The sequence below is a fragment of the Oncorhynchus masou genome, chromosome 12, assembly GCF_036934945.1.
Source record: "Oncorhynchus masou masou isolate Uvic2021 chromosome 12, UVic_Omas_1.1, whole genome shotgun sequence".
NCBI lineage: Eukaryota > Metazoa > Chordata > Actinopteri > Salmoniformes > Salmonidae > Oncorhynchus > Oncorhynchus masou.
The window spans coordinates 56,622,004-56,648,375 of NC_088223.1; the positions used below are offsets into that span (position 1 = coordinate 56,622,004).

Sequence of the window (26,372 nt, forward strand, 5' to 3'; positions counted from 1 at the left end):
TAAATGTCAGATGGCTTTTCATAGCTGAGCATTCAGAGGTCGAGACAGCAGGTGCTGTAGAGAGAGAGAGAGAGTGGGGGAGAGAGTCGGGCTGACCTCACCACCCTCTGGAGAGCCCTTCGGTTGAGGACGATGCAATTGGCGTACCAAGAGATGATACAGCCCGACAGGATGGTGCATCTGTAGAAATGCGTTAGGGTCTTAGGGGCCAAGCCAAATTTCTTCAGCCTTCTGATGTTGAAGAGGCACTTTTTGCGCCTTCTTCACCACACTGTCTGAGTGGATGGGCCATTTCAGGTTGTCAGTGATGTGCCCGCCAGCCCTCCACGCGACCCTGCTGATGTGGATGGAGGCGTGTCCTTCTGTAGCCCACAACCAGGATGTTATTTCCCTGCCACCGCACCGCCAGGGCCCTCACCTCCTCCCTGTAGGCCGTCTCGTCGTCGTTGGTAATCAGACCTACCACTGTTGTGTCGTCTGCAAACTTAATGATTGAGTTGGAGACGTGCGTGGCCACACACTCTCTCTCTCTCTCTCTCTCTCTCTCTCTCTCTCTCTCTCTCTCTCTCTCTCTCTCAAACACACACCCTCATGGACAGCATAAATATATGAGTTATTCAGTAGATACCTCTTCATCAAATAAAATGAAATAAAATCACATTGTATTGGTCTCATACACATGGTTAGCAGATGTTATTGCGAGTGTAGCGAAATGCTTGTGCTTCTAGTTCCGACAGTGCAGTAATATCTAACGAGTAATCTAACAATTCCTCAACAACTACTTAATACACACACATCTAAGTAAAGGAATGGAATAAGAATATATACATATAAATATATGGATGAGCAATGGCAGAGCGACAGGCAAGATGCAATAGATGGTATAAAATACAGTATATACATAGGAGATGAGTAATGCAAGATATGTAAACATTGTTAAAGTGGCATTATTAAAGTGACTAGTGATCCATTTACTAAAGTGGCCATTGATTTCAAGTCTGTATGTAGGCAGCAGCCTCTCTGTGTTAGTGATGGCTGTTTAATAGTCTGATGACCTGAGATAGAAGCTGTTTTTCAGTCTCTCGGTCCCAGCTTTGATGCACCTGTACTGACCTCGCCTTCTGGATGACAGAGGTGGGGGGGAACAGGCAGTGGCTCGGGTGGTTGTTGTCCTTGATGATCTTTTTGGCCTCCCTGTGACATCGGGTGGTGTAGGTGTCATGGAGGGCAGGTAGTTTGCAAATAGTTCAAGTACAAAAGGGAAAATAAATAAGCATACTATAAATATGGGGTGTATTTTACAAAGGTGTTTGTTCTTCACTGGTTGCCCTTTTCTTGTCGCAACAGGTCACAAATCTTGCTGCTGTGATGGCACACCGTGGTGTTTCACCCAAAAGATGTTGGAGTTTATCAAAATTGTATTTGTTTTCAAATTCTTTGTGGGTCTGTGTAATGCGAGGGAAATATGTGTCTCTAATATGGTACATTTGGCAGGGGGTTAGGAAGTGCAGCTCAGTTTCCACTTCCTTTTGTGGGGAGTGTGCACATAGCCTGTCTTCACTTGAGAGCCAGATCTGCCTACGGTGGCCTCTCGCAACAGCACAGCTATGCTCACTGATTCTTTACATAATCAAACCTTTCCTTAAGTTTGGGTCAGTCACTGTCAGTCAAGTTTGGTGTTCTGCCACTGTGTACTCTCTGTTTAGGGCCAAATAGCATTCTAGTTGGGTCTGTTTTTTTAATTAATTACTTGACATATGGGAAAGAATTATATATTTTTCTTCTCATGATATGGTTGGGTCTAATTGTGTTGCTGTCCTGGTGCTCTGTGGGGTCTGTTTGTGTTTGTGAACAGAGCCCCAGGACCAGCTTGCTTAGGGAAATCTTCTCCTGGTTCATCTGTCTGTAGGTGATGGCTTTGTTATGGAAGGTTTGGGAATTGCTTCCTTTTAGGTGGTTGTAGAATTGATTAGCTCTTTTCTATATTTTGATAATTAGCGGGTATTGGCCTAATTCTGCTCTCTCTCTCTCTCTCTCTCTCTCTCTCTCTCTCCTCTCTCTCTCTCTCTCTCTCTCTCTCTCTCTCCCCCCTCTCTCTCTCTCTCTCTCTCTCTCTCTCTCTCTCTCTCTCTCTCTCTCTCTCTCGTACAGCCACCCCATCCCATCGTTTTTACTGTCTCTTTCAGTGAGTCCTTCAAACAGCCAACCAATTAACACCATCATCCATCTACCTGTGCCTCTGCCATCTGATAAAGAAGCTCAACCCCTCGTCCTACTTCTCTTCCTCCTCCTCATCTCCCTCTCTCTCCCTCTCTTCACATGGACATACAGACAGCTGTGCACCGTTTTAATTGACAGGGTCACTCTTGCTCTATGAACTGAACATCTTTGAATTTCTAATTAAGCAAGGCTGGGGTTGAAGTGCAGGAGAGGAGCAGGCTGGATGAATTCATCCCCCTCTTCTAGCTCTCTCTCCCTCATTAGTGTTGGGGTCAGGTGGGGTGTTTCTGTTTGCTACAAAGGTAAGGAGACAGCATGAGGGGGAGGTGAGCTTTTACTGTTTCTGTTTATATTGTAGGAAGGTCAGCTCAGTAAGGTCATCCAGATGCATTGTGGGCTCTCGTGTTGTTTACAACAACATTCAGTCAGGAGTCCTGGGCAGAAGGCCAATCTTTTCAGTTTCTCTTGTTTGTCTCTCGAGTTGTGCTCATGTTTGTGTTATATATTTGGAGATGGTTAATAGCCTACCTCTTTCTTATGTGCCTGGTTGGTGTACTTTGGTGGGTTTTGTCAGCTTACACAGCAATGGTCAACTTCCCCAATGCCTGTACACCGACAGTCCCACCCGGAGCCATAGAGCTCCATGCAGCCTGTGTGATTTAGCGGGGATGGATTATGAGTGCACGCCCCCTTCTTCTCTTCTTCCCTCCCTAAAACCCTCCCTCCCTACCTCTCCATGGTCTCTCCAGAGAGCTGCAGCATTAATAACAGTAAGTGGATAATGTCCTAGCTCATATGAACATTCGGATGGAGGCTTAACCATGGCTTAGCTCCAGCCATCCAGTCACAGTGGAGGCAGGGGAGCTGGGGAATACCACTGTGTGTGTGTGTGAGTGTAAGTGTGTGTGTGCAGTCCTGCGTTACTTCTTCTTCTACCATGCCTTTCCACTTATAACTAACCGTGTCCTAGAGCTGCCATTAAGAGCAGCCCATCTCCCACCTCCTACTGTCTCTGTGGGGTCAATCTGTGGCCAGGTCAGGTGAGGCAGAGAACATTAGAGCCGTCAGCACCGACATCGACAGGACAGTAACTGTGATGATAATTATCATAATGACGCCTGGTCCCTTTGCAGGCATTACATGTCCCACTGTTGTCTTCCAAAGTCACTGTCATGGTAACTCAGCCGGCACTATACACAGTGCTATTTTAAAGCACCTTTGGATGAATCAGAAATATAGTGTGTGTAATATTAATTGTTAAGTACTTCCTTTGGAGAGTGTGCGAAAGAAGAGCCATGCAAAACATTATTCATGTCCTCCTCAGACATGTCTTTACTGGGCCTGGAAACATGAAACATCTGTTTCTCTCCATCAGTTCAGTTCCATACCCATGCCTGACTACAACATCTAATCTTCTCATCCATGTGTGACGAGACAGTACTCTGTACACACATGCCGTACTAGTGCATGCATGCATAATTACACGTGTGTACACTCAGGTGTATGACAGGGGTGGGTCTGGTCCATTTCCCCCTCACTCTCTCCCGTTCCATGTTGCACCGTCGACTTCTATCTTTCCACCTCTCCCCCTCCATCTTTCCCTCTCTCCCTTTCCCTCTCTCTCTCTGCCCCATTCTCTCATTATCTCATTCTCTCCCTCCATCTCTCCAGATGGCCCCTCTCTCAGGGAGCGTTGACACCAGATGTGCAGTTCCAGTGTCGGATCAGGGACCAGCTGGGCTGAGAGTGCCAGTGGTTCCCGTTAATGAAAATGGCTCTACTGTGTGTACCGTGTGTGTGTGTGTGTGTGTGTGTGTGTGTGTGTGTGTGTGTGTGTGTGTGTGTTGTTTTCTCCGGGGCAGTAGCATGTGACGGTAGTGTTGGTCTCGGTGGGTGAGGGCTTAGAGGGTGGGCCACAGTGAGTCTCATCGCTGCCCGCACCCAACCAGCAGCACTCAACTGCACAACCACCGAGCCCTAACGAAAACAGCAGCCAGACTGAACAGCCTGAATGATCTTCTGTCTGTGTCACCCCCCAGCCACCCCAACACCTCCCTGTCTCTCATGCTATCTCTCTTTCCCTCTCTGTCTTAGTCAGACATAATTATTATTTCCTTTACTTATGTAGATTGGCAAACACGGCTAATCACTAATTCATTCTACCTCTCTTGAAATAAACACATGATGTTACACATACTCTAGGGTGGAATAGGTTGTGTTCTATCCGCTGGAGGAGAAATGTGTTGTTGCAAAATAATGCAGCATTGGTTTAATTACTGATTATTGGTGTAAATGAGGAAGAGTCCAAGCTAATGTAGTAATGATTGTCCTAGTCTGATAAAAGCTGGAAAACACAGTTGTTCACTGAAGGAGCTGTGGCCACATGCTGAGCTCTGTAATTTATACATTTGTTCTGAAACAATTTATTACTACAGCTCTTTCTCCTGATCAATTAAAAGATAGACAAACAATAGGAGGAAAACTTCCATAGGGCTGGCGTTAATTGTAGCTACAACAAAGGGAAATGAACTAAGAGAAAACATGTTGTTATGGAAATGAAGTGTCCAGTGGCCGATGTAGAGAGACGGAGATGAGAGATGTTTGAGTAGCCTTGGAGAAGTGCGTCCGACTGGAGTCAGTCGTTCCTCATTTTCCCTCTACGAACTGAAACAAAATGGCTGCCCTTCATAAGCTGGGTGGTATAGAGCTCTTAGGGACGCTCAGATAGAGGGCTTCTTCCTCTTTAAATTCTACCCTATCCTCATGAATCCACCTCTCTCAGGGCCGTTACATCCTCTCTCCCTCCCAGCCACTCCGTTCACTAAGTGAGCAGACAGAATGGATGGATGGCCTAGAGGAGCAGAGGCCAGTGTCTCTCCTCCGGCCTAGGATGGGGTGAAAGAGAGGACATCCTCTTGCCCTCTTCCTCCTTTCTCCTCTTCCTCTTTTGATCTTAGGCAGATCAATGAATTTCCCCTGTCTGTTACACTCTCACGTAGAAAAGAGCCTGGTGAAGGGTTGAACTGAGGTCAGGGAGAGGAGAGAGAACAGGAGAGAGACTGAGAAAGGGAAATGTTGGTGTGTAGGTCAGTACATTGGGACTAATGCGATGAAGCAGAATAGATGAACGCTCTTTCTAGGGGCTCCAGTTAAATTACATTACAACTGCATTGAGCTTTAAACTGTAAACGAGTACAAGTCCATTGGATAGAGTACGTCTGACATGTTGCTCCTACGATCTTTCCTGCTGCTAATTTCATTCCTCTGAGCCAAACACTATTCACCTATACAGGGACATACCTTGAAACGGTCTATTATTGTGTGTGTAGGGACAAGAGGGACAAGAGAAATCCCTTTTCAAACAAGGGCTTTGTGTGGATCGCATTTTACGTTTAGATTTGGATATCAAAGCCTCATCTAGATTATCGGATACATGATGTACGAGTATATTTATGAAGGATGATGTTTGCAGGGAAAACCATGTCATGTCCCTTATTGCTGTGTATGTTGCTGTGTTGACACACGGTAAGCCACTGTATATGGCCAGAGAAAGAGAGGGATCAAGACAAAAAAAAGAAAGAGGTCCTTTGTAACACATGCACTCTGTGTGGGATGTCCTTGTGATAAATCCATCGTCCAATAGTCCTATCTTTAAGTGAATATAATCCAGCCACCAATTAACCCAAATACGCCTGTCATAACTCGTCTTAAGGTCATGACCTTGCCATGGAACAAATTATATATACTGTATACTGTAAATGTACTTTTTTAATGGAATTTACGTCCTCAAGGCACCTCTACAAATGAGACACTGGTATCAACTGGGTTCCCCTGAATAAATACAAGTCAATAAAAAATATACAAACCCACCAAAATGGTTGGAATGATCTCACCAAATGGCTTAGCCCAGCAAAGCATTGGAAATAACCCTGGTGTCTGATGAGTTTTGCTGCCTTGGAGCTGGGAACTGAGGCTTGTAGTGCTATTCCCGTGAAGTTTGTGTGAGGTTTATAATTCCCCTGCTGCTGCTGCTGCGGTGGATTAGGTCGTCTGCTGAGCACATCCAGAATGCAGCTGCCTCCCTCCCTCCCACAGCACTACACATCTCTAAATGTGTTTACTGTGAGACCCAGTCAGAGGAAATGTGTTTATATGACATACTATACTCAATCATGTGGTTATCTACACTGACATCATGACTATTTATATATCCTGACGGGCTGAAACTAAGTTGGTGGTGTTGGTTAGCTAGTTCTAACTTGTTTACCTAGACCTGTGGTCATGTTTACCAAGACCTGAAATCCTCTTTGGGGTTTTTTCTGACCCTGCACACAAGCTGAAGCTCTATCTGTGACATGAACTCAAAATATTTCCAGAACAAGTGCCTGCAGGTGCTCTAGGTCCCCTGTGACGCTACCAGTAACGTATAACCAAGATACATAATGATGTTTATGAACTGATACACAAAACGACGCCAGATTCAAGACATAGAATATTTGAGTTGAAATTGTTCTACAAAATTCTTGCAACCAATAGAATGTCATATACACTACCGTTCAAAAGTTTGTGGTCACTTAGAAATGTCATTGTTTTTGAAAGAAAAGCACGTTTTTTGTCGATTTAAAATAACATCAAATTGATCAGAAACACAGTGTAGACATTGTTAATGTTGTAAATGACTATTGTAACTGGAAACAGCTGATTTTGTATGGATTATCTACATAGGCGTAACCTAGGCCCATTATCAGCAACCATCACTCCTGTGTTAATCAGAACAACAGTTTTCAGCTGTGCTAACATAATTGCAAAAGGGTTTTCTAATGATCAATTAGCCTTTTAAAATGATACACGTGGATTAGCTAACACAACATGCCATTGGAACGATTGTGTGATTGTTGGAGTGATTGTTGCAGTTAATGGGCCTCTGAGGGGTGGACGAGCAGACTGTCTCCACCAGTATCTCCTTGAGAAATACTTGTGTCTGTGATGTTGCTGTACCGAATGTTATAGCTATATGCATATTTTGGGGTGGTCCAGGGATGAAAATGCTGTTGACCACCTAGCTAGCTAGCATTATCATCTAGAAACTAAACACACGATAATGTCGAGAATTCGCATATCTAGTTCATCACTTCAGGGCCTGAAATTGTACATCCGCTAAGAAAAGTCTGTCAAAACTTAAAACCTCAACGTCAATATGGAGTACAAGTGTAATAAAAACGAATATAAATAAGTTAGAAATGGTGCTACTAATGCACAAACACGTCTCATATTGATGTTTCTGTTTGGTTAGCTTTTGGAAATTGTAGAAGTAAAACACTTTTCTTCTTCAGAAGTAGTTCGGCAGGCTAACGTTAGTTAGCTAATTAATTTGCTAGCTATCATGCAGTAGGCGTATAATAATAATTATAGTAGACAGACATGCACTCATAATTGACTGTAGCGCATATAAAGCACCCACAAGCCACCGGTGGCAGAAAACACAATCATCGCGGGATGAACAATTGACAAATTTCTTGGCAAGGGCGGTCCATTTAAAAATAATTCCTCCCTCCCTCGCCCCTTGCCCTTCAAGTGTATACTCGTCATGGGTCATGATACGTCATCAGAAGTGTCCACTTCATTTGAGGGCTGAGGGGATCGGGTGCGTCTTTTAAGAGTTTGAAACGCAGCCTGGGTTTGTTTCTTCACTGTGTATCGTCAATAGTAGTCACAGGGAGAGTGAGTGTTGGGGCATTTTGTGTTCCTGTCCATGACATGTTTTCCCTTGTGGTCAGTTGGCCTTGACCTTGTGGTCAGCTGTGTATCCCAATGGGGAGCTGAAGGTCAGAAGGGAGACTGCAATGCTGAACCATATTCCTCAACCTTCTCAACCTCAACGCGAACCGTGACGCAATATGGCTAGTGCAGAACAGGCAACAAAACATAGAATATAACCCACAAAACCAAAATGGAAAATGGCAACCTAAATAGGATCCCCAATCAGAGACAACGATAAACAGCTGTCTCTGATTGGGAACCAATTCAGGCCACCATAGACCTACATATACCTAGACATACCAAAACCTCATAAACATACAAAAAAAACCTAGACAATACAAAAACTACACAAACCACCCTTGTCACACCCTGACCTAACCAAATAATAAAGAAAACAAAGATAACTAAGGTCAGGGCGTGACACTGTGTCTGTTTCTCATTTTCTTCCTCCTCTTCCACTTTTCAGCTTTCCATTGTCAACTCCTGACTCACTTTTTTAATGGTTGTGTTATTTTTCTTTCACAATAGAACGTTGATTTCCATTAGGGTGCTTGTTGTTTTAATGTGTTATTTCATCACTCAAGAGACATTATTGATAATGATAATGGCAATCAACTAGCTGCACAGCTGGGGTTTGTGGGATCTGCTGATTTTAAAAAGCTGTTGTGAGAGAGAAACAAAATGTGTGTATGTTTTATTTAGCTTTCAATGCTTCCAAAATAAGTGAACCATTTTTCTCTCCACTGGTTTGTGGGTCTAGTTAGCAAGCTGTCTCTGCGTTCATGTTGCATCTTCAGAAAAGGGAACGTGACATTCAGCGTAATAGTGTAAGTGCCCTTGGGAGGTAAGTTGAAGTTGCCAGTCTTGTGGAGGGTCAACAGTGGGAATCACGGTGGCGGTGTGGGCTTTGCCCCTTCTGGAGAGTGGAACGGGAAGGGGATTTAGAATCCAGGGGATTTAGCTGACTGCTACGTTTGAGAAGAGTGACCTAGTGCTCTTTAAATCCTCTGGGTACTTTTCAGGGAGCTTGGGGAAGGTAGGCATCCTGGAAATGCAGCATCAAGCGCTCCATAATGACTGGGGATATACTGTGATATGCTTCCATTTTTTGCTGCAATAGCCTCTGACAATGGTGAGCTGCTTAGTAGAGCAGACAGTGGGGCAGGGGCATGGGATTTTAAAATGTGCAGGTCTTTATATGACCAGGATAGGCTGTGGAGCTTACCATTGAGATAGTGACTACAGTGCAGTATACGCTGCACTTCAAAGTTCACTGTGTCCTCTCTCACCTGCCAGACAACATCCCTCCCTCTCTCCCTGTCTGTCTGTCCCCTATGGCAGAAGCCATGTTCAGGCAATTAGGTCCTCGTTAACCACGAGTGGTTGTTGTTGTAATTAGCAGAACCACTGGGCTGCTTCTCTCACCTCTGATGACATCATGGTCACTGGAGGTGCAGGGGTTGCCACGGTGTTGCCACGGTGATAACTACCTCAGCCGCGGTGGGGTAACAAGGCCAGAACACATGCTCATCCACCGGAGGATATGGTTTGTTGTTGTGTTCTCCCTCCTCACACCAGGACAAGGACTAGATATCACAAGTCTGTCATATTGTGTGTGTTTATGTGTACGAGCTTCCATGTCCTTGTACTGTATGTGCCAGTCATTCATTCATTCATTGCATGCATCACAATATAATGACCTCTTCCTCCACGGATATGTCAGTGTTGTCTTGATCTTTCTTCTTGTTCATCTCTACATAGACGATTGGGTTTGGCATATGGAGACGTATGTGAAATGGGAGGACGGAGCCCCAGACTGGCTCCAGTGTCAGCAGGCAGAGATAGTGGCTGGCGAGGCAGAGGCAGGCAGAGGCAGCCTGGCTGTCACAGCAGTCATCTTCAGATGATTTAAAGGGTTATTACACTGCCCACAGGGGAAGAGCCATCCCTTCCTTATTTATTTCTCCTCTCTTTCTCGCTCTCTTTCTTTCTCTCTCTTTCTCTCTCTGCTGATGGTGAGATTTCTGTGATCAATCACTGCGTGTCAGTTATAGCAGTGCCAGGACCAGAGCCTGGCCGCGGGCGATGGTGAAGGCAATAAAAGATTTGGAAGAGTTTCACCTTGATGAAATAATAAGATAAAACAGCAGACAATAGAATCAACTGTGTCTGATTTCTTAGGGTGGAGAGCCTACGAAGGAGCTATATCGATAAAGAATATGTGTGTCCGTGCTGATCTCTGGATGTGGCTGTGTGGTCAGGTACATTGTTAAGGCACCAATGTTTAGTTTTTACTACTAGCTGGATGTATCATCTACAGTGTATAGAATAGCATTGGCATTAACCCTTTCCTCTCCACCTCGTGTCCCTAGCCCTGGTCAGTCAGATGACCCCAGGAAATCAAATGAATGAAGAGCAGAAGCTAATCCTCGGATCTATCCCCAGTTAGTCTGCTTATAGACCAGCGGTCAGCCGGCCGGGCAGTGGGGCGCTCAGGCAGTCGGTCGTCCTGCTGTTGGGCTCGCTGTCAGCCATATGCTAGAGCTCTGACCAGCCATTGATGTGCTGTCTGTCTGTCTGTCTCTGGGATGGCCAGATTGCTACACGATTGTATCAGAGCACTGTGGTTTGATGTGACAGCCAGTCCTTTGACTGCCACCACCAGTACAGTGTTCAGTCTGTGGCCACATCAACATGAATCGGACTTCACAGGACATGACATTACAACTGTCAACAGAATGATGGTATTAGCTGCAGTAGTGCAACAAGGCAGGACTGTGTCAGCTGAAAGATCTGCTGAATAACCACATCATTGTTTAATAAGAGGACTGGAATTACTGTGTTTGTTAGTTCAAGTTGAACTTGAACTTGTTTGTCCCAAACGGTCAGTCCAAAGTGATTGACACCCTACAGTTAATGGAAAGTCTGTTAGTGGAAGGTCTGGTCCCTGTTTGACCCAATACCACACAGAGCCCTACAGACACACAGCTTAACACGTCTCTAAAAGGGCCAGTCTGCTGTCTTTTGCCCAGTTGGCAGTGAGGTGTGGCCCCTGTCCTGTCACTCAGCTGTCCCTGGGCCAGTGGGCTGTGGGCTGAGTCAGAGCCAGGATTAGAGGTGCTGAGACCTCCAGCTGTGCTGGGATCAGCCAGCCTGGTATTTACTGTTATTTTGCTCAGCATCACGTCACGTATACGCTGTCCTCTGTCCTCTGAGGTTCATTTCACACAGCTCTGGTAATGACCTGCTATATCTGAATTTACTTTAACGGTTTTCTATTACGATTGCAGGCTTAGCATAAACCTCAAAAAATAAAACATTAACAGGCTTCTTTTACAGAGTATTTTCTTTTCTCCCCTTCAGGGGGAGATGGATAAAGAGATGGGGAGTGAGGGATTTAGAGAGATAGTGTGGAAGAGATGGAAGGATAGATTGTGAAAGCGGTGGCAGAAAGATTGTGGAGGAGGAGAGAGTGATGGTTAGGGTGAGAGATTAATGCTGAGGTTTGTGAATAAATAAACAAGATGCTTTGTCAGAAGAGTTAGAGAGAGTCATGGAGGACGAGAGACTGCAGGCACAATTACTGCTGCTGTCGGGAGAGACAGGGATTTGTGTGTGTATGCGTGTGTGTATGCGTGTGTGTATGTGTGTGTGTATGCGTGTGTGTATGCGTGTGTGTATGCGTGTGTGTATGTGTGTGTGTGTGTGTGTTATGCATGTGTGTGTTATGCATGTGTGTGTGTGTCGTGTGTTGTTATCTGTGTGTGTGTGTGTGTGTGTGTGTGTGTGTGTGTGTGTGTGTGTGTGTGTGTGTGTGTGTGTGTGTGTGTGTGTGTACCGTGTATGTGTACCGTGTGTGTGTGTGTGTGTGTGTGTGTGTGTGTGTGTGTGTGTGTGTGTGTGTGTGTGTGTGTGTGTGTGTGTGTGTGTGTGTGTGTGTGTGTAAGAGAAGGCAGAAGACTGACAGAAGAAGAAGGGAAAACTGATTAAACCTTATTCCTGGAAGTCTGCCACACAAAGGCCTCTTGTGGGATGAACGCTTATGTTTTCCTCTTTTTCTGCTCTCCTTCCTCTCTCTTTCACTCCCGCTCCCTCTCAGATCCCTCTCAGTGCCAGCACACACAGCTGAATGGGAAGTAATGTTTGACACAGAGGCCCTTTGGAACATGTTACAGTGGAGCTCCCTGAGAGGAGTGTGGTGTGTATGTGGAGTGCGTGACGTGCGTGTGTGGTGTGTGTGTGTGTGTGTGTGAGGTCTGTGTATGCAGTGTGTAGGGGCGACCGAATGTCCTCCGTCAGAGGAGACTCGTTGTGATCCCCCTCTGATGAGCTATCATCGGAAAGCTTTGACTGATTCCCCATGCCTATCTGTCTGTAGAACTGTCATCCGTAAAGAATTGATGCCATTTGCTGAGGTGGCACTGCAGTCAGGCCTCTGATTGATAGTCCATCTTTATCTGCCCAGGTGCTCTGTGCAGGGAGCTGTGCGGGGAGCTGTGCAGGGAGCTATGCAGGGAGCTGTGCAGGGAGCTGTGCAGGGAGCTGTGCAGGGAGCTGTGCAGGGAGCTATGCAGGGAGCTGTGCAGGGAGCTGCAGGGAGCTATGCAGGGAGCTGTGCAGGGAGCTGTGCAGGGAGCTGTGCAGGGAGCTGTGCGGGGATGGTTTCATGTGTCTATACTCTCTGGGTGTTGAACTTTGTTTATATGTGGGAGACTAGTGATGCTGTCCCCCCAATGCTACTTTTGACCCCAAACCGTCCCCCAGACTACGTCTCCGTCTACAGTCCTGATGAATGTGGTGGGTGGCAGTGGCGGCAGTGGGCTACCGTGTGCCCAAATGTGATTAACATGGATTTGGGGTGAATAATCCTAATGGGTACTGTAAGCTGCTTCCAGGGGCTCAGTAGCGCCTGTGGGGGTGGGGTGGGGTGGGGGGGGGGGGGGGTCAGAACACACCTGTTTCAACTCCCTTGCCGTCACGCCTTCCCCCTCCTCACTTGCATGGCACTGGACTTGTTTTGATACCATGCTTTCCCTTGGCACAGAAGGTTGGTGGTAGTGGCCTTATTAGCAGCTGGTATTTCACCAACACTGGCACATTATATGTTACCCACCATCGTTCTTCAATGTGTAGTGGAGGGGTTTGTAGATGGTGTCTACCAGTATGTCTAAAGGTACCCCGTGCTGTAGAGCGTGTGCTATTCTCCCGTAGACCCACGCCCTGAGATTGTTTCCCCTGTTCCCCCTGTTTCCCCTGCTTACCTTTCTGCTGATTCCCCAGTCAAAGGTCACGTTATCACAGTCTTCAATGAAACAACCAAAAGGACGTGTGTGTATGCAGAAGTGTGATTATGGATTGGTGTGATAGCATGGCATTACCATATTAATGAGCTTTCTCTTTGTCCCGAATGGCGGCCGTTGCAAATGGGAACATGTTTACTGCAGCGCCAATCCTCCACCTGTTTACATTCTATAGCTCGAAACATATACACGCTGTGTGCCATCTGCATGTGTCCAGCAGAAAGAATGTAATCGTAGCCCGGCAGTAAACAAAGCTCCGGATATTCCTCCCCACTCCGCTCTCTGTTAGCGAGGCAGCTCTGCTCGTCACTGTTTGAACATGCTGGATGGTTTCGAGGCACAGATGGTCCCAGGCATTTTGTTGCTTCTCTCTGACACCACTTTTTTAAATTACCTCCCAGCAGAATTGGACCGATGGAGAGAAATGCTGAATTTCATGCAGTTTCATCTGCCTGTTTGCTGTTTTATCATTTGTCAGTGAGAAGAGAGGAGAGAGGAGCAGGCATATTGGAGAAGATGAGTGGCAGCCATATTTTTCTCTGGGATTTACACGTGCGCTCCCTCTGCTTCTCTCTGTCTCTCATCGTTTCTCTTACACACCTACTCGGACAAGCTGAACAGTTTAGTTGGTATTTAAACCCGAGCTTAGTGAGAACACACGCGCGTTTAGGGACATTATTTTGCATTATCAAGTTCTCTCCATTATGGTTGAGCAACCTTTTGCAACACCGCGCTGTGCGATCTCAGCGAAGGAAGACAAGTGCATATAATAAAGCCGTGGTCCCCAGGCTATAGCTGCTTTAGTGAAACAAGGCGGATAAAAGAGCAGATTCAGATCCCTGACTCACACTCCCGCTGATGCATAACATTCTCACAATATTGCTGGAAGGTTTTATGATGCTAGCGACCACTCTACGAAATAAAATACAACTTCAGACTCTCTCTGCTATTTCACTCTCTCTATCTTTCTTTCTCTCTGTCTCCATCTCTCTCTGTGTTTCTGTCTCTCTCTGCTATTTCACTCTCTCTATCTTTCTTTCTCTATATCTCACATCAAATCAAATCGAATTTTATTTGTCACATACACATGGTTAGCAGATGTTAATGCGAGTGTAGCGAAATGCTTGTGCTTCTAGTTCCGACAATGCAGGAATAACCAACGAGTAATCTAGCTAACAATTCCAAAACTACTACCTTATACACACAAGTGTAAAGGGATAGATAAAGAATATGTCCATAAAGATATATGAATGAGTGATGGTACAGAGCGGCATAGGCAAGATACAGTAGATGGTATCGAGTACAGTATATACATATGAGATGAGTATGTAAACAAAGTGGCATAGTTAAAGTGGCTAGTGATGTATTACTAGTGATGGCTATACATGTATTACATAAAGATGCAGTAGATGAAATAGAGTATATACGTATACATATGAGATAAATAATGTAGGGTATGTAAACATTATATTAAGTAGCATTGTTTAAAGTGGCTAGTGATATATTTTACATCAATTCCCATCAATTCCCATTATTAAAGTGGCTGGAGTTGAGTCAGTGTGTTGGCAGCAACCACTCAATGTTAGTGGTGGCTGTTTAACAGTCTGATGGCCTTGAGATAGAAGCTGTTTTTCAGTCTCTCGGTCCCAGCTTTGATGCACCTGTACTGACCTCGCCTTCTGGATGATAGCAGGGTGAACAGGCAGTGGCTCAGGTGGTTGTTGTCCTTGGTGATCTTTATGGCCTTCCTGTGACATCGGGTGGTGTAGGTGTCCTGGAGGGCAGGTAGTTTGCCCCCGGTGATGCGTTGTGCAGACCTCACTACCCTCTGGAGAGCCTTACGGTTGTGGGCGGAGCAGTTGCCGTACCATGCGGTGATACAGCCCGACAGGATGCTCTCGATTGTGCATCTGTAGAAGTTTGTGAGTGCTTTTGGTGACAAGACGAATTTCTTCAGTCTCCTGAGGTCGAAGAGGCGCTGCTGCGCCTTCTTCACGATGCTGTCTGTGTGTGTGGACCAATTCAGTTTGTCTGTGATGTGTACGCAGAGGAACTTAAAACTTACTACCCTCTCCACTACTGTTCCATCGATGTGGATAGGGGGGTGTTCCCTCTGCTGTTTCCTGAAGTCCACAATCATCTCCTTAGTTTTGTTGACATTGAGTGTGAGGTTATTTTCCTGACACCACACTCCGAGGGCCCTCATCATCAAGCCTACCACTGTTGTGTCGTCCGCAAACTGGATGATTGAGTTGGAAGCGTGCGTGGCCACGCAGTCGTGGGTGAACAGGGAGTACAGGAGAGGGCTCAGAACGCACCCTTGTGGGGCCCCAGTGTTGAGGATCAGCGGGGTGGAGATGTTGTTACCTACCCCCTACCCCCTGACGGGGGCGGCCCGTCAGGAAGTCCAGTACCCAGTTGAACAGGGCGGGGTCGAGACCCAGGGTCTCGAGCATGATGACGTGTTTGGAGGGTACTATGGTGTGAAATGCTGAGCTGTAGTCGATGAACAGTATTCTCACATAGGTATTCCTCTTGTCCAGATGGGTGAGGGCAGTGTGCAGTGTGGTTGAGATTGTATCGTCTGTAGACCTATTTGGGCAGTAAGCAAATTGGAGTGGGTCTAGGGTGTCAGGTAGGGTGGAGGTGATATGGTTCTTGACGAGTCTCTCAAAGCACTTCATGATGACGGACTAACGCCCGTTAGTCGTTTAGCTCAGTTACCTTAGCTTTCTTGGGAACAGGAACAATGGTGTCCCTTTTGAAGCATGTGGGAACAGCAGACTGGGATAGGGATCGATTGAATATGTCCGTAAACACACCAGCCAGCTGGTCTGCGCATGCTCTCCATCTCTCTCTGTGTTTCTGTCTCTCTGATATTTCACACTCTCTATCTTTCTTTCTCTCTGTCTCCATCTCTCTCTGTGTTTCTGTCTCTCTGCTATTTCACTCTCCTATCTTTCTTTCTCTCTATCTCCATCTCTCTCTGTGTTTCTGTCTTTCTGCTATCTCCCTCTCTCCCTATCTACAGTTGAAGACGGAAGTTTACATACACTTCGGTTGGAGTCATGAAAACTAGTTCTTCAAAACTATAGTTTTAGGAAGTCGGTTATCTACTTTGTGCATGACACAAGTAATTTTCCCAACAATTGTTGACAGACAGATTATTTCACTTATAATTCACTGTATCACAATTCCAGTGGGTCAGAAGTTTGCATACACTAAGTTGACTGTGCCTTTAAACAGCTTGGAAAATTCCAGAAGATGTCATGCCTTTAGAAGCTTCTGATAGGCCAATTGACATAATTTGAGTCAATTGGAGGTGTACTTGTGGATGTATTTCAAGGTTTACCTTCAAAGTCAGTGCCTCTTTGCTTGACATCATGGGAAAATCAAAAGAAATCAGCCAAGATCTCATGAAAAAAATGGTCTGGTTCATCCTTGGGAGCAATTTCCAAATACCTGAAGATACCAAGTTCATCTGTACAAACAATAGTATGCAAGTATAAACACCATGGGACCACGTATCCATCATACCGCTCAGGAAGGAGATGCATTCTGTCTCCTAGAGATGAACGTACTTTGGTCTGAAAAATGCTAATCAATCCCAGAACAACAGAAAAGGACTTTGTGAAGATGCTGTCGGAAACAGGTACAAAGGTATTTATATCCACAGTAAAACGAGTCCTATATAGACATAAACTGAAAGGCCGCTCAGCAAGGAAGAAGCCACTGCTCCAAAACCGCCACAAAAAAGGCAGACTATGGTTTGCAACTGCACATGGGGACAAATATCGTACTTCTTGGAGAAATGTCCTCTGGTCTGATGAAACAAAGATAGAACTGTTTGGCCATAATGACCATCGTTATGTTTGGAGGATAAAGGGGGAGGCTTGCAAGCCGAAGAACACCATCCTAACTGTGAAGTACGGGGGTGCAGCATCATGTTGTGGGGGTGCTTTGCTGCAGGAGGGACTGATGCACTTTAAAAAATAGATTAAAATTATGTGGATATATTGAAGCAACATCTCAAGACATCAGTTAGGAAGTTAAAGCTTTGTTGCAAATTGGTTTTCTAAATGAACAATGACCCCAAGCATACAGTGGCGTAAAAAAGTATTTAGTCAGCCACCAATTGTGCAAGTTCTCCCACTTAAAAAGATGAGAGAGGCCTGTAATTTTCATCATAGATACACTTCAACTATGACAGACAAAATGAGAAAAAAATCCAGAAAATCACATTGTAGGATTTTTTATGAATTTATTTGCAAATTATGGTGGAAAATAAGTATTTGGTCAATAACAAAAGTTTATCTCAATACTTTGTTATATACCCTTTGTTTGTTGGCAATGACAGAGGTCAAACGTTTTCTGTAAGTCTTCACAAGGTTTTCACACACTGTTGCTGGTATTTTGGCCCATTCCTCCATGCAGATCTCCTCTAGAGCAGTGATGTTTTGGGGCTGTTGCTGGGCAACACGGACTTTCAACTCCCTCCAAATATGTTCTATGGGGTTGAGATCTGGAGACTGGCTAGGCCACTCCAGGACCTTGAAATGCTTCTTACGAAGCCACTCCTTCGTTGCCCGGGCGGTGTGTTTGGGATCATTGTCATGCTGAAAGACCCAGCCACGTTTCATCTTCAATGCCCTTGCTGATGGAAGGAGGTTTTCACTCAAAATCTCACGATACATGGCCCCATTCATTCACACGGATCAGTCGTCCTGGTCCCAAAGCATGATGTTTCCACCCCCATGCTTCACAGTAGGTATGGTGTTCTTTGGATGCAACTCAGCATTCTTTGTCCTCCAAACATGACGAGTTGAGTTTTTACCAAAAAGTTATATTTTGGTTTCATCTGACCATATGACATGCTTCCAATCTTCTTCTGGATCATCCAAATGCTCTCTAGCAAACTTCAGACGGGCCTGGACATGTACTAGCTTAAGCAGGGGGACACGTCTGGTACTGCAGGATTTGAGTCCCTGGCGGCGTAGTGTGTTACTGATGGTAGGCTTTGTTACTGTGGTCCCAGTTCTCTTCAGGTCATTCACTAGGTCCCCCCGTGTGGTTCTGGGATTTTTGCTCACCGTTCTTGTGATCATTTTGACCCCACGGGGTGAGATCTTGCGTGGAGCCCCAGATCGAGGGAGATTATCAGTGGTCTTGTATGTCTTCCATTTCCTAATAATTGCTCCCACAGTTGATTACTTCAAACCAAGCTGCTTACCTATTGCAGATTAAGTCTTCCCAGCCTGGTGCAGGTCTACAATTTTGTTTCTGGTGTCCTTTGACAGCTCTTTGGTCTTGGCCATAGTGGTGTTTGGAGTGTGACTGTTTGGTGTTGTGGACAGGTGTCTTTTATACTGATAACAAGTTCAAACAGGTGCCATTAATACAGGTACTGAGTGGAGGACAGAGGAGCCTCTTGAAGAAGAAGTTACAGGTCTGTGAGAGCCAGAAATCTTGCTTGCTTGTAGGTGACCAAATATTTATTTTCCACCATAATTTGCAAATAAATTCATTAAAAATCCTACAATGAGGCCTCCCGGGTGGTGCAGTGGTTAAGGGCGCTGTACTGCAGCGCCAGCTGTGCCATCAGAGTCCCTGGGTTTGCGCCCAGGCTCTGTCGTAACCGGCCGCGACCGTAAGGTCTGTGGGGCGATGCACAATTGGCCTAGCGTCGTCCGGGTTAGGGAGGGCTTGGTCAGTAGGGATCTCCTTGTCTCATCGCGCACCAGCAACTCCTGTGGCAGGCTGGGCGCAGTGCGCGATAACCAAGGTTTCCAGGTACACAGTGTTTCCTCTGACACATTGGTGCAGCTGGCTTCCGGGTTGGATGCGCGCTGTGTTAAGAAGCAGTGCAGCTTGGCTTGGTTGGGTTGTGTATTGGAGGACGCATGACTTTCAACCTTCGTCTCTCCCGAGCCCGAAGGGAGTTGTAGCAATGAGACAAGATAATAGCTACTACAACAAGTAGATACCACAAAATTGGGGAGAATTGGAGTGGCCATCAAAAAGCCCTGACCTTAATCTTATAGAGACTTTGTGGGGAGAACTGAAAAAGCATGTGCGAGAAGGAGGCCTACAAACCTGACTCAGTTACACCAGCTCTGTCAGGAGGAATGGGCCAAAATTCACCCAACTTATTGTGGGAAGCTTGTGGAAGGCTACCCGAAATGTGTGACCCAAGGTAAACTATTTAAAGGAAAAGCTACCAAATACTAATTGAGTGTATGTCAACTTCTGACCCACTGGGAATGTGATGAAAGAATTAAAAGCTGAAATAAATCATTCTCTCTACTATTATTCTGACATTTCACATTCTTAAAATAAAGTGGTGATCCTAACTGACCTAAGACAGGGATTTTTACAAGGATTAAATGTCAGGAATTGTGAAAAACTGAGTTTAAATGTATTTGGCTAATGTGTATGTAAACTTACAACTTCAATTGTGCATTTTTTTAAAACATTTGTTATTATTTATTTCAACTTTATTTAACCAGGTAGGCAAGTTGAGAACAAGTTCTCATTTACAATTGCGACCTGGCCAAGAAAGCAGTTCGACACATACACCAACACAGAGTTACACATGGAGTAAAACAAACATACAGTCAATAATACAGTAGAAAAATAAGTATATATACAATTTGAGCAAATGAGGTGAGATAAGGGAGGTAAAGGGGGAAAAAAGGCCATGGTTGCAAAGTAAATACAGTAATCTGTGAGCTGCTCTGACAGCTAGTGCTTAAAGCTAGTGAGGGAGATAAGTGTTTCCAGTTTCAGAGATTTTTGTAGTTCGTTCCAGTCATTGGCAGCAGAGAACTGGAAGGAGAGGCGGCCAAAGGAAGAATTGGTTTTGGGAGTGACCGGAGCGATATACCTGCTGGAGCGTGTGCTACAGGTGGGTGTTGCTATGGTGACCAGCGAGCTGAGATAAGGGGGGACTTTACCTAGCAGGGTCTTGTAGATGCCATGGAGCCAGTGGGTTTGGTGACGAGTATGAAGCCGAGGGCCAGCCAACGAGAGCGTACAGGTCGCCTTGATGGGAAGTATATGGGGCTTTGGTGACAAAACGGATGGCACTGTGATAGACTGCATCCAATTTATTGAGTAGGGTATTGGAGGCTATTTTGTAAATGACATCGCCGAAGTCGAGGATTGGTAGGATGGTCAGTTTTACAAGAGTATGTTTGGCAGCATGAGTGAAGGATGCTTTGTTGCGAAATAGAAAGCCAATTCTAGATTTAACTTTGGATTGGAGATGTTTGATATGAGTCTGGAAGGAGAGTTTACAGTCTAACCAGACACCTAGGTATTTGTAGTTGTCCACATATTCTAAGTCAGAACCGTCCAGAGTAGTGATGTTGGACGGGCGGGCAGGTGCAGGCAGCGATCGGTTGAAGAGCATGCATTTAGTTTTACTTGTATTTAAGAGCAATCGGAGGCCACTCTTATTCAGAGTGATTAGTGCATTCATCTTAAGATAGCTAGGTGAGAGAACCACATATTACAAGCATCCCCCCTCCCCTAACACACCCACTCCCACAATGTACTGCAGAAGGCTCTCAGTGTCCAGTCCTAGAAATCACACAGAGCCTGTGGGCCACTGAGCCATTTCCAGTATGACTGGGCAAGAGATGACATCAGAGCCCAGCGACTGACTTATTGTCAAACACGGGACCATTATCTAATTGTACTAAATCAGACCTTTTTAAACGCCTTTTTTCCTTCAGTTAATAACAAAGTTATAACGTTTATAACAAAGTTCTTCCTTCAGTTTATAACAAAAGTCCTTCAGTTTGTTATAAACATTTATTAAAAGCCATTTACCACACCATCAATCCATATATTTCCATGTTACAGTATTTTCAGACACAGAAGGCTACAAACCAAAAATTCCCAGCTCCAGCTGTAGCTGCTGTTGTACAGTAGAAGGCGAGTTTAAGTGGGTGAGGGAGAGAAGTAGGTTAGGTAAGGTTGGGAGCAAGAGCAGGAGAAGCGTGTGAGTCAGTGAATGCGTAAAGAGACAGAAGAGTAGACGATCATCAATTATAGATGTTGAAGTGTGGTGTGCAGGAGCTCTGTTACTGTAATTGGGAGAACGTAGAGAGAGAGAGAGAGAGAGAGAGAGAGGGAGGGAGGAGGGATGGGAGAGGGGAGGAGAGCGTCCGCTGACACCTACATCTTCAATTTACATTACATGACAAAAGGACGGGATGCTAATGCAACATGATTGTAGTTACTGCTTAACTGTTAGCCATTCAGGGTGACTGGCTGGCTGTCTGGCTGACCCGCAGGAGAATGGAAGACAGAGACATTGGTACATCTCTGTGAGATGAGTATGTCATGTACTGTCCCAATGTTAAAAGTTATGAAGGGAGAGGCACTCACTGTTATGGTCGAGACATGTCACCAGTCACATAGACAGACACCTAAGGAGTAGGATACAAGTTGGGGCATCAGTGGTTTAAATAGCAGTAATTGGATGTGACCTGCTGATTGATGTTACGTATCGTGTCGTGCCCATTATTAATCAGTGGCATCCTTACCCCTCTTTGCTCCTCGAGCTTCAGTGGCTTATACGTGATCTGTGTTTCTATTGTATAAACAACTGAAATGACTGTATATACTTGGTTTGCCGCCAGCCACATCCACATGGCTTTTGGTCTGTTGTCTGTCCTTCCTGCCGTCGCTGCCTGGCTGCTGGAATGATAGGTAATGTTCTGGGCTCATGGCCCTGGGGAACGCTGGGTAAACGCTCGCCGTCTCGACTCTGAAGTTTCTCCTGACTGATTGCTGATGACTTTTTTAGGGCACAGATATGCTAAGTTGTTTATTTATTCAAAAATCCCCCAATGCAAATAACCCCCTCCCTGTTCCAGACCCCATTGGGTGTCTGTTGTCTCTCTCGCTCTCCATCTCTGGCTCTTTTTGATAATGCATCATCAGCAAATGTTGGTAGTACGTGACCCGGGCAACTGTGTTAGTGTATGTGCGCGTGTGCACGTGCACGTGTGTAGGCTATGTGTCATAAGTGTGACAGAAATGGGACAGGCCTCTGACTGCTGTTGAGAAAGTGACACGCCCCTGCAGGCTGTTCTCATCACATAGACTATTCAACAAACTCCAAGCCACTGTTCAGCAGACCTGTGTCAAGAGAGATCATATTATAAAACACCCCGTTCTACAGCCAGCAATGCCAGTAGTAGTCCTAGTTGTTGGACTCTATTACAGCACTGGCCTACATGCAGTATAGACGGGTTGGTTGTTTAGCAGCAAAACCGACGCGTGCACAACTATGGGGCAAAACACACTGGGCTGGCTTAGATTGGTGACAACTATATTTAGTCTCCAATGTTTATTGGAAACAGTTTCCTTGTGCAAACTACCTGCGCACAAACAAAGAACAAGATCCCACGCAGAAGGAGGGGAAAAAAGCTACCTAAGTATGATTCCCAATCAGAGACAACGATAGACAGCTGTCCCTGATTGAGAACCATACCTGGCCAAACACAAAGAAATACATAACATAGAAAAATGAACATAGAATGCACACCCAAATCACACCCTGACCAAACCAAAAATAGAGACATAAAAAGCTCTCTACGGTCAGGGCGTGACAGAACTAAAACGACTAAAACACGATATAAAGTACGTAGAAAAGATAATAGAGTGGATCTATATATTTTTTTATAATCTTTAAGAACTAACAATCGCCAAAATAGAAGCTAAACAGGCAGGAAGAATTCAAAATGTGCAAAATGTGTAGAATTGCAAGAAATTGGCTTAAAAATGTCTCTACGACGCCAAGATGGGGAGACTCTGAATTGTTCTCTAAAATGTAGCTGTACTGGCGGCCAGATCCCATTCATTGCCACGTCCCCTGCCACGCCGCCATGACACGCCCCCTGCCACTCCCCCTGCCGCGCACACAATTAAGCCCCTTTTTGATCTAGAACAAAACCTATTAGAATAACATGGCATCAGTCAAAACACCTCAAAACAGGACTTGGTATCAATAATAAGATACAATCACCTCGTGTCATTGTTGCTAGTTATCTGGCCATCCAGAATCACAACAGCACATGGCCTTCTACCCCGTTGGAGCGTGCACATCGCTATTGTAACATCGTCAGATGTTATCATGCAAGATTTGCATACCTCTTTTATGATAGAGTACGTTGCGAGACCAAAGCCAGAACAAACAACCACTTGCTAAACACCTGCTCTCTTTTTAAATCTTTATCACTCATTTTATTGCTCACATGCAGTTTCAAGCCCTTTTCATCTCTGCTTGTTGTGTCTATGGTGTTCAGCAAAGTCGTATTCCTCAAATACTGTAGATAGATTTCTGTCTCATTTCGGGAGGCTTGAATCATGGCAAGGTTTAAATGTTGGCCTTCAGCTACATGTACGGGACCAGTTTGTAATATTAGGATGCAGAAACCAGATGCACCACCTGCTCTAGCTCCCCTCTCACCTCACATAATGAGGACTTCATGTAATGAGGCCCCTATGGTCATTTATATACAAATATCTTCACATTGCACCATATTTATACCACCCGCCACACTAGAGAATTGAAGCCCATTTCAGAATCGTTCTATTGGGTTGGGTTTCTACCTTCTCAGAGGTGTGCAGGGTTGCATCTAAATTCACTTCTTGCTGACCAAAATGTGTTCTCTCCCACAGTTGTGTTTTTTCCCTTTCTCCTCACTGTGCTGGAACAAATACAGCGGGAATATGTGGCTCTTACATTGTCACGTTTACATTTGAGTCATTTAGCAGATGCAGGAGCTCTCATCCAGAGCGACAGTCACTGCATTCAATCTTAAGCTAGCTAGGTGAGACAACCACATATCACATTCATAGTAAGTACATATCCTCAATAAAGTAGCTATCAGCAAAGTCAGTGCCATTAAGACAAGTTAAGTGCGAGTGTTCGCGCAATAATTATTTTTCTTCCTGGAGGCTTGAAATTTGTATTGCATTCCGAATGGAATATCACGCTCAGCGTTTTCTAAAGGTGCAACGTTTTAAGTGGGGGTGTCACTATGGGGTGGAAGAAAGGCTCGTCTGAGTGAGTAGAGGAGTGACGTGTGACAGTGACAGAACCCACCCAGCCATATGGCTCTGTAGACCTGGCCAGGCCTCTGTGACTGAGACACCCCTGATCTCATCTGCCACAGCTTCCTGTGATTGACAGCAGGACCTCGGGGCTCTGGATCCATCCCACACAATTCCTGTATGACTAGAATTCTGCTCTAGGCTCTGGCTCTCCTCCAGTTATTTTCTTTACTCTGCTACTAACTGACAGAGTGCAACGTTATTTCTACACTGTATATTACACTTATTGTCCGTGAACTCTTTGTTTTTTGTTGTTGTTGATCATCCAGCTTGGATTATCTACCCACACAGTGGATGAAACACTACATCAACTATATCCACAATGAACCTAGTAAAAAACAAACTGTTTAGATAGAGTCTAACCTCGCTCTCTCTGTTTCTCCCAGTGTTGCGTGACGACTTCAGACAGAACCCCCAGGACATGGTGGTGGCAGTGGGGGAGCCTGCCACCCTGGAGTGCCAGCCTCCTCGTGGGCACCCTGAGCCCACCACCTTCTGGAGAAAAGACAAGGCCCGTCTGGACCTCAAAGGTGACAGGGTCACTGTGAGTACAGCACTTCTTTCGGGACACGCTCCTCTACGTCAACTCTCATTAGGGATGGCTGGGCTATGCAAAATCACTTAACCACCGTCGCCGTCTGGGGTAGCGTGACGTGGGTGTAATTTAGTTTCAGTCCGTGGCTAGTAGTCACAACGGTTCTCGTCACTGAAAGCCGTGTACAGAGTGTCTGATTTAGACGTTGCTGCGCTGTCTCTGTCTATCTGTCAGGTACGCGGAGGGAAGTTGACCATCTCCAACACCAGGAAGAGTGATGCAGGGATGTATGTGTGTGTGGCCACCAACATGGTGGGGGAGAGAGACAGTGAGACGGCTCAGCTCTCTGTGTTCGGTAAGGACAGACTCACCCCCTGGTGCTTTCTGTAATAGCTGCACTTGTCTACATGCTACCTGTTTTACGAGTGCTTGTAGACTCATCTTGTGTGCGTGTGCATGCGCGTGTGTGTGTGTGTCTGTGTCTGTGTCTGTGTGTGTGGTTGTCCAGAGAGACCCACGTTTGTCCGTCGGCCGGTGAACCAGGTGGTCCTGGTGGAGGAGAGTGTGGAACTCAGGTGTCAGGTACAGGGAGACCCACCTCCCTCATTACGCTGGAGGAAGGACGACGTGGATATACCCCGTGGCAGGTGAGGAGAGAGAGGGGAGTGTGTGTGTGTGTGTGTGTGTGTGTGTGTGTGTGTGTGTGTGTGTGTGTGTGTGTGTGTGTGTGTGTGTGTGTGTGTGTGTGTGTGTGTGTGTGTGTGTGTGTGTGTGTGTGTGTGTGTGTGTGTGTGACCGTGTGTTCTATGAGTTCCTGCTGTGGCTGTGGTGGTTGAAACAGTTGTCCATATGGATTGTGAGACAGGACTAATGAGTCCCAGTCTACAGCAGGTAAAGTCCTGACATGTTACTACAGCTTGGATCACCTAACATTATTTCCCAAAGCCCACAGTCCTGTTCTTAAACCCAGATGAAGTGTCAGCTATTGCACTTACTATGCGCGTGCTACCCTGAGGTACAAAGTGGATCTTGTGTGTTTTTCAGGCTGACGTGTATGCTGTCCGTGTGTGTGAGGGCATGAGTATTCTGTATGTTGCCATTTATGTCGCTTGTGCAGGCATACGTTCACAATGTATGGATCCACAAGTTGAATTTATTTACTATCCTTCCGTCCTTTCTATCTCTATTTCTGGATGTATATTTTAGTATTTTAGCTCTTGATTTTCTATGCTATAGCAGTCCTAGCTAGACTCCAAAATAATCATTACGTGTATATAGCTACACTAAACAAGGCCCCAGGTCTAACAATTTCCTCTGTTTAGGCCATTACTTTGTATCATGTCAGGACCATGCTGCCAATGGAGTCAATGTGTGTTTAAGTCCACAGCATAAAACTACATTTACCATGACTCTCTGCTCTCTTTGTC

At 45.5% G+C, this 26,372-nt stretch overlaps 1 protein-coding gene across 1 annotated transcript in view; it reads left to right on the top strand.

Moving 5' to 3' along the window:
* The window catches only part of LOC135550474 (roundabout homolog 2-like), a 114,835-nt gene that overhangs the window by 35,819 nt on the left and 52,644 nt on the right, over positions 1–26,372 (top strand). The window contains exons 3-5 of the mRNA XM_064981318.1: positions 24,797–24,954; positions 25,180–25,300; positions 25,454–25,592. Coding sequence (XP_064837390.1) covers positions 24,797–24,954; positions 25,180–25,300; positions 25,454–25,592 — 418 coding nt within the window. The remainder of the gene's footprint in view (positions 1–24,796; positions 24,955–25,179; positions 25,301–25,453; positions 25,593–26,372) is intronic.